The 13388-nt window shown below is 39.2% G+C and overlaps 1 protein-coding gene and 1 long non-coding RNA gene across 3 annotated transcripts; both read right to left on the reverse strand.

Annotated features, from left to right (window-relative positions):
* Positions 1-624: 624 nt before the first annotated feature.
* LOC126595498 (protein PHR1-LIKE 3-like) lies at positions 625-7102 on the reverse strand. 2 transcript variants are annotated; one of them, XM_050261773.1, is made up of 7 exons: positions 6620-6747; positions 5749-5850; positions 3075-3151; positions 2774-2828; positions 2116-2203; positions 1949-2018; positions 625-1408 (listed from the first exon to the last, which is right to left on the reverse strand). In XM_050261773.1, the coding sequence occupies exons 3-7, from the start codon at positions 3129-3131 to the stop codon at positions 962-964; spliced, it is 717 nt and encodes a 238-aa protein (XP_050117730.1). In that variant the 5' UTR covers positions 3132-3151; positions 5749-5850; positions 6620-6747; the 3' UTR covers positions 625-961. The 2 variants fall into 2 exon arrangements, with proteins under 2 accessions (XP_050117730.1, XP_050117729.1); XM_050261772.1 differs by lacking the exon at positions 5749-5850 and having other exon boundaries at positions 6620-7102.
* Positions 7103-7560: 458 nt separating this feature from the next.
* LOC126597532 (uncharacterized) lies at positions 7561-9346 on the reverse strand. Its single transcript, XR_007614281.1, has 3 exons — positions 9253-9346; positions 8578-8636; positions 7561-7743 (listed from the first exon to the last, which is right to left on the reverse strand). It is a non-coding gene; the product is annotated as an uncharacterized LOC126597532 (long non-coding RNA).
* Between the last annotated feature and the right edge of the window lie 4042 nt (positions 9347-13388).

Here is a 13388-nt window from a genome sequence, read left to right on the forward strand (position 1 = left end):
CACAAATATTTTTCTGGTCACTTTGTTTGCGCCGGCCGTGGCTTTACCTTTGCCCTTTTCTTTCCTCCCCTTGCTACTTTTACCTGCCAACCCTAATTTCTCAGAAAAAGACTTCCTCAGCAGCCTAATCCTTTATGGCTCAACCTCTACGTCAACAGGTGAGCCCCTCTAGGTCTTTATCCCTTGGTTTGCCACTCCACGCATCAACAACTCATGGACCAATTGCCCACTAAGGCCAATAGATCCACATGCTCAAGGTGACCAAATTAGGTGGCATAGCGGGAGATGAAGAGTTTTGGGAGGAGAAGACAAATTTAAGCAGGTTACTGTTGATGTCAGGGAGGGGGAGAGTTTAAATCCCCAAAATTTTGAAATATGCCGGTTACTGTTTTCATTTAGTGACGAGCCATGGATGACCTAATTTCACATTAAGCTCATTTTGATAGACTATTTTTAAGCCATTCACATTTTATCCAATGGACCGCCTTCTGTTTGTACCTAAGGTCAACAAAATGCGGTTCACACCTTAGAAAACGCAAAAGCGCGCTACGTGGCAAACCAATTTAATTGAAAAATAAGCTTGGTTCAGTTCGGACCTTATAGAGAACGGGCACAGAAGCGAAATGTTCTAAAATGGTTAAATTGAAACGCAAAAAATACCTAAAAGATTCGGGCTGGGTTTGGTTTTAGTTCTCGGTCTATTATGCGCAGGCCTACACGCCAGGCCAGATCAGCGTGTAAAAAGGAGAATGACTTGTATAGCCCAGGGCAATACTGGCGGTGTACCGTACTGGTGCCATACAAGTTAGTCTCTGTTAAATGGTATCCCCAAAGCTCATGCAAACAATCTGCTTTACAGACCACAGATGGTGCATTTAGCAAAAGATGGTGCATTTTAGATTTTCTAGACAAGAAAAATAAAATGAAAAAGGCTTCTTTTTCCAAACGAATGTCTTGCTACTCATCCAATATTACTCATGATCCATTCGACTTCCTGCCTCATTTTGCTCTCCAAAGGCAACGAGTCTCCGTTACTGAAGAAGGGTCCTTGTCTTTTCTTCATAGCAGCAGCCAGTGAACTCATATCCATTGGCAAAACAGGGCTTCCGGTTGATGTCAAGCAGCTATCAACAGAGCAGTTGCCGAGGCAAGCCATTACATTGGAGGCATCTCTGTTCTCTAGAGCGGCAGCTAGTTCCGACAATGAAGCCATTTTTGCGGAATGCAGTGGGACTATCCCTTCACAGTCATTAGAAACCCTAATAGCTAGTTCAGAGAGTTCCTCCTTAGCAGCTTCAAGCCCAGCGGCCAAGGCAGCCTGGTCTTTCAGAGCCTTACAAGCTTTCTCAAGTATAGACTGAAGATACTTGCTCTGTGCTTCAATTCGAAGTTGAAGACGACGCTGCACCTGCTTACACTATAGCCATTAGAAATTGGCACTTAATAATCACAATGAATTTAGCATATGGCTTGAGGGGGAATAACCAATATTATATAATTACACCGGAGGTCTAAGAGTGTTTTATGTCAAGGTTGCAAATGGAAATATCTCGTAAGCATAAAGGTAAAACCACCAAGGCAATCTGAAATATTGTGTTTCATTATAAAAAAGGCTATTCTCTAAAGAGATGAGTATACATTCCAAGTCAACTGTGTCAGCTGGTGCTTAGTCTTTAGTCCAGCTATTGTACAGCTTTCTAATTGTATTTTTCTGTTTCATTAATTTAGTTAGTTTGTCACTAATTGCAGTTAAGCACTCAGCATATAAACCACGGTGTAATACAGAAACCACATTTTCTCGCCAGGAGCTCCTGAGTTCTGACCTGCTGTTATATTTACAAGTTGATGTGGTTCGTGCATGCTGTAAAAGAACTATATAATTGTTCAAGGTAATGAAAACCCCGTAAGCTGCATATTAGTAACTAAACAAGCCACAAAAGAGACTAACCTCCAGCTGCTCATGCAGTCTCCGTTGGACTTCCATTTGTACTCGCAAAGCCTCAGTAACCTGGAAGCCACTGTTTGAAAGATGAAAAGCAACAATTACATGGATATATATAGAGTAACATTAGAAGTAATTTGTAACAGAGGAGTAATAAGTGAAAGATCAAATACTCATTCAAATCTTCCGCAATCACTCTTGATGAGGTTGCCGAGGATGAACCAGTGTCCTGGCTTTCCGCAATACAAGAAGCTGCAATCCCTACATATTATTACGTAACTAATAAGTATTCCGAAATCAACAGCTTATCACCAGGATCTTTCGGGCACGCAAACTATACAACACTACTTCTGCTTGAGCAATCAGAATGTGTAAAAACACACGTCTTTCACCAGCAGATGTCATGGTTCACAGTTATGAATTTGGTTGTTCAAAGATTTATAATGATAGCACAGCACTCCAAGAAAATGAAAAAGTGGTGGCCCATGGAGTTTAGAACAAATGATATAGAAAAAGTGGTAAACCAGACTACACAACAGAAAACACGAGATGGGAGATGCCCAGATGAAAAAGGAAAGAAAAGAGAATGGCCACAGCCTGCTGAAAATAGTAATATCTTTGCACTAAAAGTATTAAAACAACTTACAGCAAACATATAAAATGAAAAATGAAAATTGAAAATGGGCTCGTTATGTTGGATCGTTTCAGCTTTCAGGTAGTATTTGTGATTTTCCTGCCCTTTAATAACAGATCATAAAAAAGACACAGAAACAGTACAGGGTAGTTAATAATACAATGTTCCAGCTCTTATTTTGAAGTGTCTGAGGTTACCATCCTTGGAGATTTCAGCTGCATCTTTGCATGATTGCTTCCCCAATCGATACTTCTGCAAGCATAGATCATCAATTAAACACAGAAAATTTGGAAATGGTATATATGTTAGATTAACCAAAAATACAATAAAATAATTAGGGTAAGAAATACAAATGCTATACTAATCAGTTAATTGGCCTTTTATGTCTAAAATACAGGTTACCTCCGTCCCACCTCCCTCCTCCCTCTCCTTTCCCTTTCTCTCAACAATTTCAACTCTAGCTCACCACAAATTAGACAATGGGAAAGAAAAACAAACCTGAAGATGCGATTTCAAGTGATAAAGGGTAAGGCCTTTAACTCCCATTGTTCTCATAATCGTCTTAGGTGTTGCTTCTGCAATAAGAAAGCATTTAAAAACAGTATAATAAGGAAGCAAGCTACCCCATGACATACAGCTTCTGACCAAAACATCAACGAAACTAAGAAATGAAACATAAATTGAATGAAATGGGACTCAAGGCTATACAGATTGGCAAGCAACAAGAAAGAAAATCCTGAATATAAGCTGAACTCTGATTTATAATAAGCAATGAAGTATGGTCCATAGATATGCCTTAGTCAAATGAGACAACAGTGACTACCCTCCTAGTAAGATGTAAGGTACTTAAGTGAAAAGTTGAACTTCTGCAAGCATTATGAATCTATCATGGTGTTAGAGAAAATAAATTAGAGCATCTCCAATGGGCTTCCTAAATGAGCTCCTACATAAATTTTAGAGAGGATTTGGAAAAATCCATCTCCAATCACACTATCTATCCACTTCCAAGATAGGGATTCTCATAGGAGCTCCTAAATCTAGGGAGTGAGAGCATCTCCAATGGTCTCCCTAAATGAGCTCTTAGCTAAAATTTAGGGAGGATTCGGAAGAATCCATCTCCAATCACACTATCTATCCACCACCTAAGATTGGGATTCTCCTAGGAGCTCCTAAATCTGTGGAGTGAGAAAGGAGCTCCTAGCATTAATCACTAAAATTTTAAAGATATTTTAAATAATAACTCTATTCCTAATGGTCCACAATCAATATAACTCCCTAAACAAGAGAGTGATTGGAGTAAAACTATTCTAGGGAGCTCCTAAACTAACATTCTAGTATTTTTAAATGAAAATTTAATTAAAAAATAGAGAGCATAGCTGGAGATGCTCTAGAAAACGAGCTCCTAGCATTAATTACCAATATTTTAATAATATTTTAAATAAAAACTCTATTCCTATTGGTCCACAATCATTATGACTCCCTAAACTAGAGAGTGATTGGAGGAGAATTGTTTTAGGGAGCTCCTAAAGTAACTTTATAGTCTTTTTAGCTAAAATTTAACTGAAAAATAGAGAGCATGATTGGAGATGCTCTAAGGTGCTATTGGAAGCAAGAATGAGAAAGCTCGTATCAAGGTGGAGATAAAAAGCAACCGAGGACAGTATTACTTCATTGTTAGAGATAGATGTGGTGGTTCAAGTTATTTCACGGAATAACACTCGTATATATTGAGCTCATAATGGTACCCCGCAATTCAAAAGTCTCTCTATGGCTGAACAATGAGCGTGTTCTTGGGCCATCATAGAAACATAGATAGGGTCGACAACGGAACGAACAACGAAACTTTACGATAGATTTTTCGTACATGCTCACTTGCATCACATACACAAGTGCTCTCTGAACCGTGCACCTCGTTTCGGTCCTTTTCAAAGTCCTTCCGGTGTCTAGCATCTTCCGCTCCTAGTTATCCACCGACTCCAGATATCTTAGTCACTTCCTCAATAGCTAGGGCTTGACTATGAGTTGTAGTCTTTTTTATGACTTCTTTCTAGTCTTCTTTTTACGGGACTACTTTTTTGTTTAATCCTTTTAAGGGATAAAGTGCCAGGGAGTTCTTTGGCAGCACTTGACTTCCATTAGACTGGATTCAAAGAGGCTTTGGTGTTCCATAATAGACCTGAACTTGTAGCTCGTCAACCGGCTCCATCAACTTTGCTGTCAGAAACTGGAACTTTCCTCTATACTCTCTATTTCTAGCGCCCCCCCCCCTCTGGAAATTAACAGATTTGGGGGAGGAGAAGAACTTCATTACTGGTGGTCTCTTCATGAGGGATTGGAAAAGCTATTTCTCTAACCAGAACTTTCGGGGTTCCGTAGAGAGGAGATAGAAAAAAAGTCTTTTAAAGAGGGCAGCAGAAGCGAAGTAGAGGAGACCTAAAACTACTTAGCTGTCAACGACGTCCACTTTCTTGGGTATACTGTCGAAAAATGAGCCTAAAGACCTTTCTTGAGGCGCTTTAAGAAAAGAAGCCAAGGCTCGGGGACATACATGCACCTTCTTTGAAACAGGCTGTGCCTCATCCCGATTCTTCCAAAGAGAAAAGATTGATGAACGAAACGAAGCAGTGCCTTTTCCATCCCCGACTGAAAGGGAGAGGGCTTCTCGCCCGATCCGAATAATCATATATAGTATACTACCTTTCTTAACCTTAACCCTAAGCACAATAAAGTAGCCTCAATGCAGCACTATAACTAACACTAATACTTGTTGACCTCCCTTAAACTGCTCGAATATAAGCAGGTTTCTCCACCCCAAGTATGCAAGAGCAGCTCAATACAGGGCTCTGCCCCTCAATTGGAGCATTTGAGTCAAGGTGGAGATTTGATAGAATATGACTCAAGGTCCTGTTTGGTTTAGTTTCCTCTTTAGGATCCCCTAGATAGACTACATTGACTAGGACACATAAAGAAGTTTCCTTCCTTAAGTAAGCTTTCCTGCACCTGATTAGTTTAGGATATTCCTCTAAATCTATATCAAGGCCCTTATGTGCCCCTAACAGTTTGCAAGATAGTGAGGGGAGCAGCAAGGGAGTGGGAGAAAATTGAGAGCTTGTGTGTTTTGGGATTTGAGTTCAAAATTTGTAAGGTTGAGAGTTTGGGGGAATCCTTGTACCTGTTATCAATCTCCCTCCCCCATGGATGTACGCAACTTTGCCAACCACTTAAAATGTTGTGTACTCTCTCGTTCTTCTCTTCGCTTAATTGGATATTACAACTGTGTAATTATGTCATTTGTCATTCAAATTCATTAGAAGAGCTTGTCAAATACCACAAAGCACGAAGCAAGATGACTAATATTTGAAAATAATGAATACAATGATTGTTGTGATCGATCTCATGAATGATACATAACCTCGTGACTACCAAAATATGATTCCAACCACCCTAATAACCCCAAAACCCAACAAAGACAGTAAGAACACCCCACAAATCACTCTAATTCAGCATGACACTAAATTCATCAAAATTATCCCACCAACGTAACAGTAACCAAGTCAATGGAGGGAAAGAAGTAAAACTTCAAATAAAAGTAGAATAAAGGTCGTACCCAGTGCACAAGGCTCCTGCTTTACGCAGGGTCTGGGAGAGGTAAATGTCGGCTAGCCTTACCCCCATTTATGGAGAGGCTGCTCCCAAGTCTCGAACCCGAGACCTACCGCTCATGGGCGAAGGCACTTGCCATCGCACCAAGTGCGACCTCTTCAAATAAAAGTAGAATATTCCAACAAAATCTCTCCCCTTTAACGTAATAAAGAAACACACAACGAATGAGACACATTAAAAGCAGCAATACTTAAAAGAACAAAAAACCAATAACCAAATAACAATTCAGACCAATATAAAATCCCAGAAACCACAAATATGCAAGCTTCAGAGCTGCACAACCAATATTTCTTTTAACAAACAAATATAATTCATAAAAATTTGAAAACCAAATAGAAAGAAGAATTTCCATTACAAGAAAGTAAAGAAGCAATACTCACTGTCAGGGCCACCAAGTTGAGTCACAGCATCCACAAACCTATCATGGAGCTCCGCCGTCCACCGAAGCCGGGGCTTTGGATCCGTAGTCAGAACCAAGCAACCATCACCCGGCAGGTTGGAACCGTCCAACGACCCACCATAGTTTTCATGCCCACCAACACTCCCATCCAGCGGCAGAGAATGGATAGAAGAGTACATTCTCAACCTTCTCCAGAAAAAACAAAAACCCACAAAATATTTCTGCAGAAAATGAACGAATTGAGGACCCGGAACTGTTGTCAGACCCGTTTGGAAAGATGGGTACCTGGGATTCGGGGATTGGAGCCCCGAAAATGCAAAGAAGGAGAGGAGAAATCAGTGGGTTCGGAGAAATGGAGGTTGGAGCTTGAGTCTGGGAGAGTGGGAATGGGAATAAACCAAGGCATGCGAGGCTGAGCTGATTAGCTCAGCTTAACTTTTGGACAGCGATGTCTTGTCGTGTCTCTGTCTCTGTCTTTCTCTCTCCTCACTTTTTCTACTGCTTTCCTTTTTCTTTGTATATTTTAGACGATAGGTAGGTCAATTTTTTAAATTATATTATTTATTACTAACTAATAAAAATAAATACATTAATTAACATTTAAATAATAATTTAACCATTAACAATTACCTTATATTTTTTATAGAATATAATTCAAAGAGATATTAATCCTAACATTACCTATTTTACTCCTGTTTTGTCTCTGAAAATTGCTAAAATTGAGAAATGCAATTGTATGTGATTCTTCTGTGATTTTGTATAGTTTTTTTTTCTTAATTTTAATTATATAAATTTGATGATTTTATAAAAGAGTTGATATCGAATTTGTCATTTACGAAATTCGAATTTAAAACCTTACTTACAAGTGATGAGGAATACTTCTAGACTGTATTACTATGTGGTTGCTTATAAGTGTTGACACACCCCGTCCCGAAGGAGGGCATGCTGGCCGTCACGTGAGAGTGACGTAACCATTTACACAGTTCGGAAGCTTTAAAAATACAATTACTAAGATGAAACACCCGAGGGTGAGTCCTACTTTTGTGAATTCTGTCAGAACACCGTTGGATTCCTCGTGGCCACCAAAGCTCTGCTATCTAGAACCTGGAGGAGCGCAAAACAAAATTGAGTGGGTCAGTAAAACAAAGTTTTTCGAAAACTTTTCATTTAAAACATTTACAACCCCTCGCTGTAAAACCTGTATACTTTCCCAGAAAATAGCATAATACTTTTCATAAATCTCAAATCATCAATTTTTTTCTCAAAAACCAGAAAGTATGCCATGTTATAATTTCAAAAACAGAATGAAAGATGCATCAATGTAACAGGTGAAATGGTAAATTAACCGGAGACCCTGCAGTTGGTCCTGTACGGTTAATTCTATAGCTCAACATCCAATCCAATCGGAGTCACCTCGGTGACCTGTGCGGCACTACATTGCATATAAGTCGGAACTACCTGAAGTAGTCTGTACGACATGAATGGTGTAATATTACGCTCTAGTGCTTCTCTCATCAATCATCTGTGCACATAATCTAAGGTCACCTATCAGTCGGAACCCTCTCATGGTCTGTACGACATGTCGGAACCCTCTCATGGTCTGTACGACATGCACCTACTTGGATCCAAGGTGAGCGTACGGTGCGAGGTGAATAATATAAGCACTAACACCATGATTGTAGGTTATGAGCTATCAACATAATATACATCATCGATGATTCACATGAATAATATAAAACTCATCTGATACTTACCTGTGCGTCCAGAACACCAATTCACATATATATATATGCATCAATTATCAATTCATATAACTCATATCATTCATATCATTCATATTATGCATGCATGGCATTTTAGAAACATACTTTCATTAAAACTCAATTTCTGGGAAAATTCATAGTATATAGGTATAAATAGAAAGTACTGCCCACTCACCTGGAGTTCGCCCAACAACTCCCTAGCACAACACATCAAGGCGTCATGACGATCGGTGCCTAGAACAATAATCAAATCCAACCTCAGAAATCATATCGATAGAATATAACTTATATAAAACACATCACTACGCAGTTCGATCCGGAAGATCTGCAACTCAGAATTCAAATCCATAACTTCTAGAGGTCCACAATATACCTCTAGGACAACATCCTAAAATTTCATTACCATCCAACGGTCGGATCTCCGTCAATTTCCAAAACCAAGTGACGGTTAACATTATATTTTATGAACTTACAACTCCAATTCCGGAAGATTCGTAAATCGGATTCCCAATCCATAAGTTCCTATAATCCTCAAATATTACGTATTACAACGTATCAAAATTTGGTGACGATCCAACGGTCGGATCGTCAATTCACATTTTCACCTAACCACAAATCATAACGAACTTAGGTTCAATTATTCAATTTACGTCCATCAATTATCAAAACTGAACCTAGAACCTTAAACACATGCTAAGAATGACATTGGCGGGCCATTGGCCACGTGCCGCCGCACGGGCCGCCTCGGGTGGCAATTGGCCGCCCCGGCTGGCCGGAAAATCCAACTATTTCCAAAAATTCTCAAAAAATACAAAATTGAAGATCTCAATGAGTAGAGCAAACTTTATACCTGTGGCCAAGGCCAATTTGGCCTGGAAGAGCTCCAATTTCACCAAAACCGTGAAGAACCCTAGAATTGGGTGTTTTCAATTCGACCTTCAAATCAATTCTGCCGTCCCAACCAATGCTTGGGCTTTGTTCCAGGTCCTAGGGGAATTCTAATGGTGTTAGTAATTGAAAGAAAACATTTCAAGATTTGAACAATTTAAACAAAAAGTCGCGGCACCCACGGGTGCGGTTTTCACCAAATCACCATCAAATTTCATGATTTTTGGGTTGAAACATGAAGAGGGAAGACCTAGGTGTTGATTAGGAGTGGTACCTTGATCCAATTCGTGAGAAATCCGGTGAAAATCGTCAGAAAAATGGAGGTGGGTGCGCGGGTAAACGGGTTGGGGGAAAACCCGTTTCCTTCCTTCTCTCTCCCGCTTCTCGCCCTCTCTCCTTTCCTCCTTTCTTCTCCCTCTGATTGGTCCTCCACTTTCTCTTCTTTCTGGTTGGCCCAACTCCTCCTTCTCTCCTGTTCCGATTGGGCAGCTTTGCCCAATCCTCCATCTTCTTCTTATTCCTTTCACGTACACACACACACAAAACCTTCTTTCATCTTTTTATTTTTATTTTCTTTCTCTTACATCCAAGCCATCCATTTCATTCTTCATTAAATCTGGACCATCCATTTTCATAAAAGAAATTCTGGATTTTACTAAAATTATAATTCCTTAAAATCCCAAATTTTAAACGTTAATAACTTTTTCGATATAACTCCAAATCACAAACCGTCAGCGCCCACACGTCCGTAGTGACGAGTACTACGAGGATATGTTAAGAAAACAAATCTTAGATGGCACGAAACAACGATTAACCTCGAATAATGTGTGTGCCTCAAAGGGCATTTTTGTAAAATCATTTATTAAAACTTTAAAAACTCTTAAAATTAGGGACGGGCTGTCACAAGTGTATTTAAATCTTACCAATACCAAAATTAGAATCTTTTATTTTCATAATAATTGTTCAAACAGTTCAAAATTAAATAAGAATCAAATTAAGTGTTACATCTCACATTGCCCAGGGGAGTAGATCTTGTAAGCCTTATATATATATATATTCCAATCTCTACCTAGCACGAGACCTTTTAGGAACTCACTGGCTTTGGATTCCATCGGAACTCCGAAGTTAAGCGTGTTCGTGCAAGAGCAATCCCATGATGGGTGACCCACTGGGAAGTTCTTGTGTGAGTTCTCAGAAACAAAACCTTGAATGCGTGGTTGGGGCCCAAAGCGGACAATATCGTGCTACGGCGGAGTCAAGTCCGGGATGTGGTGAAGGCTGTTATGCTTGTAAATTCGCTATTATATATATAATAATTCTTCTTGTTTACACCTTTGTTTTACTCTTCTATATAGGTTTTACATTATATTTGTGTTTTGTAGGTTGTAACAAGCAAAGAGTGCAAAATGAGCTAAAAAAGGCTTTTACAATCCTATGTCATCAGCACAGCCTGTGCAAAGCAGTTGAGTTCGTGGATTAAACTGTATTGACTCGGGAAGAACCAGGAGATGTGCCATATATGCTTGGAAAGCCACGGATGTCTATTTTCCATAGAATTTTACGGTTCTTGAATATCATTTTTCTAGAGGAAGTTATGGCAGTTTTAGTACATGAAGCTCGGGCTACGTGTGAATACGAAATTTTCTACAAACGTGTATCAATGTGGCAGATTAAATGAAGATTAAAATTCCTATTTATTAGGAGTTTTAACTAGTTGGAAGAAGCTAAAAATTCTGGACGGAAATAAATAAGAAGACTAATAAGATGGGACTTTAAAGCCCATTGAATTAGAATGAAAAAGGAAGGCTAATTGCCTTGTCGGTTACAACTAGAAGGGGAATGAAAGATGATCATTAATCAGATCAGCAGAGGGGGCGTGTGATATAAAAGTAGAGAAACAAAAGAGAAAAAAAAGAAGATAGGCAGTAGCAGCCACCAAAACAGATAAAGTACAAGCCACGGCAGAAGGGAGAAAAAGGAAGGACCAGAGCTTCGTTCTGCAATTCGTCATTGAAGAGTTTCTTCTTCTCCTTTTACTTTCTGTTTTGTTTGTCTTTGCTGCCCATTTACATTATGAGTAACTAGATTTCATAGTTGGGATTTGGTTGAAGTCATAATCATGTTTCCTTAAGTATTTTCGATACACTTTTGTTAATTCCAGTTTTAATTCCAAACTTATTGAGTTATTTTATGATTGATCACCATAGAATAGCCTTTTAATTGAGTTTGTTACATGGGTAAATTTGAATGATCGAGTCATGTACCTATGCCGAGTAACAAGAGAACTAGTTACGGTTCTTGGAATTCATTATCACGGATAACTGGAATAGTACCATGTTCTAGGATTTGTGTGTTTGTCGATTTCCATTGTATTATGCTTTCTCAGACAACAACTTAGTAGATACCATGTTAAATACTTCGAGAATGAAAAGAGTTAGTGTAGACACCCATGCCTAATTCGTTGTTAAGGGAAATCAATAACTTAAGGAGTAAATACCATGCCTTTAGGTTGACAAACGTAAAGCATCAAAAATCTGTTTTGTATCATCGTGTGCATCGGTTGCTTAGGCGAAAAAGGTTAGAGATGGAAACCAAAGTCCTAACTGTTCAAACATCATTTTCAAAACCCTTATTGCCAATTACTTTTATTTGCCTACGTTCTTTATATTGTGTTTTACTACTTAACCTTATGACATCTCAAACTATTTGTTAAACCTTTATGTGCATATTTGCTAGTTTTGTGAATTAATTAATTTAAATTGTTAGGAATCATGCTCTAGATACATATTAGTGCAATCCTTGTGGGAATGATCTCGTACTTGCTTTCTATACTATGTATTTGATCTTATGCACTTACGAGTTTAAAATGTGCGATTAGTAGCTTAATATTTAGGTTTCTAAATGCATAACAAGTTTTTGGCGCCGTTGCCGGGGATTGTCCCCTAATCGGTGTCTAGAATTTGTATTTCTAACGTCATATTTTTCCCCCTTATCTTCTTAGTTAGTTGTAGTTTAGGAGTCATCATTTTTATTTTAATTACTTTTAGTTATTTATCATTGTTTTATCTTATTGCATAATCTTTTGTGCGTAGTTTCTAAAGTTTTTTTGTTGGATTTTTAGTGAATGCACGGAAGACGCTCATTCCATTTACCGATTTTTTCCATTGACCACGAGCTTGAGCGTACTTTATGCAATTTGAAACAAGCGCGAGGGTAGCAAGCTAAGTCCAAACCAAAAATGGTTGACGAAATAGTCAATCCTACAGTCCCAATGCAGGATAAGTTCATTGTTACACCCACCCCCACATTTTAATTTTATTTCTATTTCCTCCCTGAAACATATTTAAATCTATCAATTTAATCCCCTATCTCATTTAATCCTAGCCGTTTATCTAGATTCCCTATCTCTCCTAAACTGCCAAGTGGCAGGTTCTCAGCTCTCTTCTCTTCCCTCTCTTCTCGAGTGTTCCCTCATAGATCTCTCTTTCTCTCTCACGGGAACTCTCATCTCTCCCTTTCTCTCCCTGCACCGTGACTAACCCAACAAACTTGCATGCAACTCTTGTTGTAGACCATTATCACCATCACCTTCCTTGCGCCGTCTCTCTCTCTCTCCGTCACAGCAAGGTCGGGGAACCTAGAGAAAGGACCTTTGACGAATCTCTCCATTCCTTCCAGCTAGGTAAGTTTGAATACCTTTTTAAATTACCATTGTTGTTGTGGGGCATTGTGTGTTGAATTTTATGTTGTTCTTCCAAGGTTTTGAGGACGGAAACGGCATGGGGGAAACTCACCCACATTTTCCGATGAAACTGTGACCTTCAAGGATTCTTTCCGAACACTCACGGCCGTTCACGGCAAAACTAGCGTATGAAAATACTCCACTCTTTTCCCTCTTCATTTTAGTACTTGGTTTGGGTAGTGGTTTATATGTTTGTCGTCGACCGGAGCTATAACAGCTCCGGTGTTCTTCCCCGACACCCCACAGGCCACCATGATTCTCAAAACACCCACGGGCCTTAGCCCTTACTTGGACTGGCCCAGTTCCCTTTTGGTTATTTAGCATGTGGGCCGTCTCATGCATGGATTGAGTGTGTG

This window comes from Malus sylvestris, chromosome 13, assembly GCF_916048215.2.
Source record: "Malus sylvestris chromosome 13, drMalSylv7.2, whole genome shotgun sequence".
NCBI classification, from domain to species: Eukaryota; Viridiplantae; Streptophyta; class Magnoliopsida; order Rosales; family Rosaceae; genus Malus; species Malus sylvestris.

What these genes read in the sequence shown, in the direction of transcription:
- LOC126595498 (XM_050261772.1), bottom strand. Translation starts at nt 6,818, where the DNA reads ATGTACTCTTCTATCCATTCTCTGCCGCTGGATGGGAGTGTTGGTGGG. An exon ending in ACTTGAAATCGCATCTTCAG is followed by an intron (nt 2,829 to 3,074) that starts GTTTGTTTTTCT and finishes CTATGCTTGCAG; the next exon opens with AAGTATCGATTGGGGAAGCA. An exon ending in AGCTGAAATCTCCAAGGATG is followed by an intron (nt 2,204 to 2,773) that starts GTAACCTCAGAC and finishes AATAATATGTAG; the next exon opens with GGATTGCAGCTTCTTGTATT.